At 45.9% G+C, this 5,000-nt stretch overlaps 1 protein-coding gene across 1 annotated transcript in view; it reads left to right on the top strand.

The window, feature by feature from the left end:
• Positions 1–5,000, top strand: part of LOC121717993 (protein unc-13 homolog A-like) — an 81,915-nt gene that overhangs the window by 12,853 nt on the left and 64,062 nt on the right. The window contains exon 4 of the mRNA XM_042102720.1: positions 4,831–4,948. Within this exon, the coding sequence (XP_041958654.1) occupies positions 4,831–4,948 (118 nt within the window). The remainder of the gene's footprint in view (positions 1–4,830; positions 4,949–5,000) is intronic.

The following is a 5,000-nucleotide window of genomic DNA, read 5'->3' as shown; positions in this document are numbered from 1 at the left end:
CTTGAAACAGCAGAAAAGGCAGAGAGATGGAGGGAGGAAGAGAGCGAGAGAGGGAGGAGAGAGAAGGGAGGGAGAGATAGAGAGAGAGGAAGGAGAGTGAGAGGGACAGACAGAGAGAGAGAGGGGGGAGGAAGAGAGCGAGAGAGGGAGGAAAGAGAAGGGAGAGAGAGATGGAGGGAGGGAGAGAGCGAGAGAGGGAGGAAAGAGAAGGGAGAGAGAGATGGAGGGAGGGAGAGATAGAGAGAGAGGAAGGAGAGTGAGAGGGACAGACAGAGAGAGAGGGGGGGGGGGGTAGATGTCTGTATTTCTGCACTGTGTGTTCATGCTATGGAAGCACTATTTCTCACTAAATGCTCATGCTAATAAAGCCTATTGAATTGAACTAAATTGAGAGAGAAGGAGAGAGACAGAGAGAGGGTGGGAGAGAGAGAGAGAGAAGGGGGAAGAGAAAGGGAGGGAAAGAGAGAGAGAGAGAGAGAGAGAGGGAAGAAAAGGGAGAAACTAGAATGGAACAGGGCAGTATGTGGGTCATGAGGATAGAATATACAACCATAACAGAGGAGGACAGAGAGGGTGTGAGATAGATGGCTGGACACAAGAGCAGATAGAGGGAGGGAGGGAGGGAGAGATAGAGAGAGAGGGAGCAGGAGGAGAAAATGGAATGGAACAGGGCAGTATGTGGGTTATGAGGGTGGTGTGTGGCAGTTAACTCACATCAGCTGAGCGTGCACACATCAACACACACACACACACACACACACACACACACACACACACACACACACACACATGCATGTGCCTGCCTATGCATGCACCTGAATACAAAACACTCCATAAACTATATATATATATACAGAGAGAGAGAGAGAGTGAACCTCAAGAAACACAACTGCCGCTCTCATCTTCAGAGAGAGAGAGAGAGGTGAAGAGAGAAATGGACTTGGCTTGACTTTGTAAAAAGTGTTGTCGGAATGGAGAGTCTCTCCCCCAACACCTCATTTCTCCTGAAACCCAGAGCTAAGTTGTCTGTCAACCAATGAAACACACACTCAACCACTCTCCACTGATCATGACAAGATCCATGCAAAACTAGATGTACCGCATAGCGGTACAAAATATGACCGCCGCTCAGTCCTGTACATCCTTTCCGCGAAAATAAATCCCACTAATCAATTTGTCTCCATCTTTTACTCCATCCCCCACTCTTGAAACTTTTGTGTATGCTTGTTTGGCATGCCTGTGTGTGTGTGTGTGTGTGTGTGCGGCTCCACAGAAAGTAGCCTACTGGTGCTGAAAAGGTGAATAGATTGTAGAATAGCCAAAGAAGTTGTAGCATTTTTATAAAACCTTTAAAATCTCTAAACAATCACAAGTAGGACAGTTCATCACAGTTCATCCATTGCAACTGGATTGATGAAAGGTCACTTACACCTGTAGGCTACATTGTATTTGGGAAAAGCAAAAGGTATCAGCATAATGTTATATTTTTATTTATTTATTTATTTATTTATTTATTTATTTATTAATAAACAAAAAACATCTCTGTCAGTTCCATGTCGTTTTCAACAGCTTTTTGGATAGATGGATTTTTTGTGAATGTTTCTTCTTCTGCATAAGATTTTAGTCATCTTTAGTTCATGTGATACTTTATTGTCAATGCACAAATTAAGTAACAGTAGTCTGAAATGAAATGCTGTTTTACATCTAACCAGTGGTGCAAATAACTGACATGTCCAAATGGGCCTTGATGAAATGCGTCGCTAGACTGTTCATACACATTTTAACGGGCCAAAGTTGAAGAGCTGTTGTCCGTTGTTGTTCGTGCAAATATAGGCTGATTCATGTTCCCTTGCATTGTGTAACTGAGGTCCATGGCTTGTCTGGCTTTCACGAGACCAAGCTCAATCTTTTAAGAAATCAAAAAATAAATAGCGGGCAGGTCAGTGCTAGTCCATAGGCGCCCGATATTGTTTAATTTTCCGATTGAGATATCCACGCTTTGGCTATTCTAAATGCAAAAATGCATCAGGGAGTTATACCGTTCTAATACCGATAGTATGTGCGTACCTGTGTGTGTGTGCATGTGTATATGTGTGCACCGCCATCTACAGGCCAATGAGTGTACAGTCACTAAATGTACACATAACCTAAATGTTTTTAGACCCCCCCATGGATGAAATTCTACGAAACTTGGCATACCCTCAGAGAATGCCAGGTCAATCATACACATAAAATTTGGTGCAGTTCTGAACATCTTAACTGAAGATAGGGGTGATTAAAGCAGAATGATATTGCATTTTCATTTTTTACCGGGGGGGGGGGGGGGTGCAAATCACAAATGAGTGATTATGGGCCAGGTTGATGTGGGCCCTTGAGACCAACATACCATAAAAGATTCTTCATCCTCAGTGCCACGGTTCAGGTAGTTATTTAGGAAAAACTGCTTTTTTTGCGGTTCGGGGGGCCCAGCACGGGGGGGGGGGGGAAGTGGCCCCCAGTGACGAAACGAAATTTTTCCGTAAAAGTCTAGTGGGGCTACATACCCACCAAATTTCATGTGAACCGGTGTTTCGGTGTCCCGGGTATCATTGACCAAAAATTCAGGAAGTAGATGACAGGAAAAAAAAAAAAAAAAAAAACTTTGACAATCATTATATGACCGCTTCGCTAGCTTCGCTAGCGGCGGTCATAATGATAGCTGCACTTGGCGGAGAGAGATAGAGAGAGTTTGAGAGAGGGAGAGGCAGCACTAACTATCCAGTGTGATGTTCACACACACACACACACACACACACACACACACATGCACACACACAAAGAGGCAGACATCCTGCTGTTTTTTCTTCAGTCTGAAAATGTCTTCTAATGATCTAATGAGAGCTACAACACCAGAGTGTTTTGTGTGTGTGTGTGTGTGCTGCATTCTTCATTCTTCTGTCAAAAAGTCTCCCAGAGGAGCAGCACAGAGTGAGAGAGTGAGAGAGTGAGAGAGAGAGAGAGAGAGAGAGAGTGTGTGTGTGTGTGTGTGTGTGTGTGTGTGTGTGTGTGTGTGTGTGTGTGTGTGTGTGTGTGTGTGTGTGTGTGTGAGAGAGAGAGAGAGAGAGAGAGAGAGAGAGAGAGAGAGAGAGAGAGAGAGAGAGAGAGAGAGAGAGAGAGAGAGAGAGACTGCTCATATTGGCTCTACAGAGGTTGCAGTTGGAATGGTGGAGACAGCACTTTCCTATCCCAGGACCAGGATAGAAGAGGAGGAGAGGAGATAGGGGAAGAGAGGAAGAGAGAAAAGGAAGAGATAGGGGAAGAGAGGAAGAGAGAAAAGGAAGAGAGAGGAGAGGAGAGGAAGAGAAGAGAAAAGAGGAGAGGAAGGGCCGGCTGGCTGGGGCACCTGCACCGTACGCCGGCGACCCGGGTTCGACTCCCGCCCCGTGGTCCTTTCCAGATCCCACCCCGACTCTCTCTCCCACTTCCTGTCATTCTCTACTGTCCTGTAAATTAAAGGCATAAAAGGCCAAAAAAATATACTTAAAAAAAAAAAAAAAAAAAAAGAGGAGAGGAAGAGTTTGAGAGAGGGGGAGGAGAGGAGATGAAGAGAGGAGAGGAAGGGGGGGGTTCTCATGTCATGTGTTCACGTTAACCTCTCCGTTGAAGGTTGGTTTAGAGATTCTGCAGAGAGAGATATTAGTGATATTTGAACTCTATGGCCAAACAAATAACCCCCCCCCCCCTTCTGTGCTCCATGGGTGTGAGGGTGCACGCTAGCGCCACCTGCTGCTCTTTGGCTGCAATGGTGTTATGTGTGCAGGGGAGCACACTTGTTTTCAGATTACAGAGCCATGGCTGTGTTAGCTTTGAATTGCTCACCATTCCATTAATGGACTCTAATGATGACTGGTGGTTGAGGAAGAACACAATGGTTCTGAGGTGATAGTTTCAGTATTATTTATTATAATTGGATGTGGTGTAAACATTTAGAGATAGTTCCCTTTCTGAGTAAGCAAACAGATAATAAGTGCACTGAACACCTCACATCAATGAACCCAACTAAACATCATCCTAAACTACTGCATTCTCTCTAAATCACTGCTCAAGGGGTAAATCCTGTTTTGTCAGCTCTTTATGATAAACACACACACACACACACACACACACACACACACACACACACACATACACACACACACACACACACACACAGTCCCAGGTGCTCCAGGATTCTATTAGCATCACAGCTGTCTGGTGGAGCTATCTGCCAGCTGTCTGTCCCTCTGCCAGTGTGGAGCTCACCAGGCACTTAGCAAACACACACACATGGGACACTTAGCAATCAAACACACCGACACACACACTCACAAACACACTCACACACACACACACACACACACACACACACACACACCAGGCATTTAGCGCACACTGCAGGGTTTGAGATGTGAGAGGTGTGTTTGGATGTGTAGCGCAACATCAGAGCCAAAGTCGTGTGGTGTCACCTGAGGAGTGGGTATGAGACACTGAGGACACCGGTTTGTCTATCGGTTTAGTATCCCATCAGCCCCTTTCCCTTTGTCCTTCATGTGGTCAGTCATTTCCCCTCCTCCTCCTGCGTTACTGTAACATCACCTGCTGCTGTGTTCGCATCCTCAAAGATAGATAGATAGATAGATAGATAGATAGATAGATAAATAGATAGATAGATAGATGTCCCTCTCTTTCTCTCTCTATGTCCCTCCCCCTCTCTCTGTCTCTCTCTCTCACTCTCTCTCTCTCTTTGTGATGAGTGTTGGTGAAATGTCTCATAGGTCTGCACCCCCCCCCCCCCCCCTCTCGTCCCTGTAGTGAGATCAACCGGTTGGATCTGGGCCTGACGGTGGAGGTGTGGAATAAGGGGCTGATCTGGGACACCATGGTGGGCACGGTCTGGATCCCGCTCCACAGCATACGCCAGTCCAATGAGGTGAGGTGCACAGTTATGACCTCACTTCCTGCCTGGATTTAAAGGACAAAAT

The sequence above is a fragment of the Alosa sapidissima genome, chromosome 1 (assembly GCF_018492685.1).
Source record: "Alosa sapidissima isolate fAloSap1 chromosome 1, fAloSap1.pri, whole genome shotgun sequence".
In the NCBI taxonomy this organism is placed as follows: Eukaryota; Metazoa; Chordata; class Actinopteri; order Clupeiformes; family Clupeidae; genus Alosa; species Alosa sapidissima.
The sequence above is the reverse complement of the archived record's forward strand: the minus strand, read 5'-3'. Positions and strand labels throughout refer to the sequence as shown.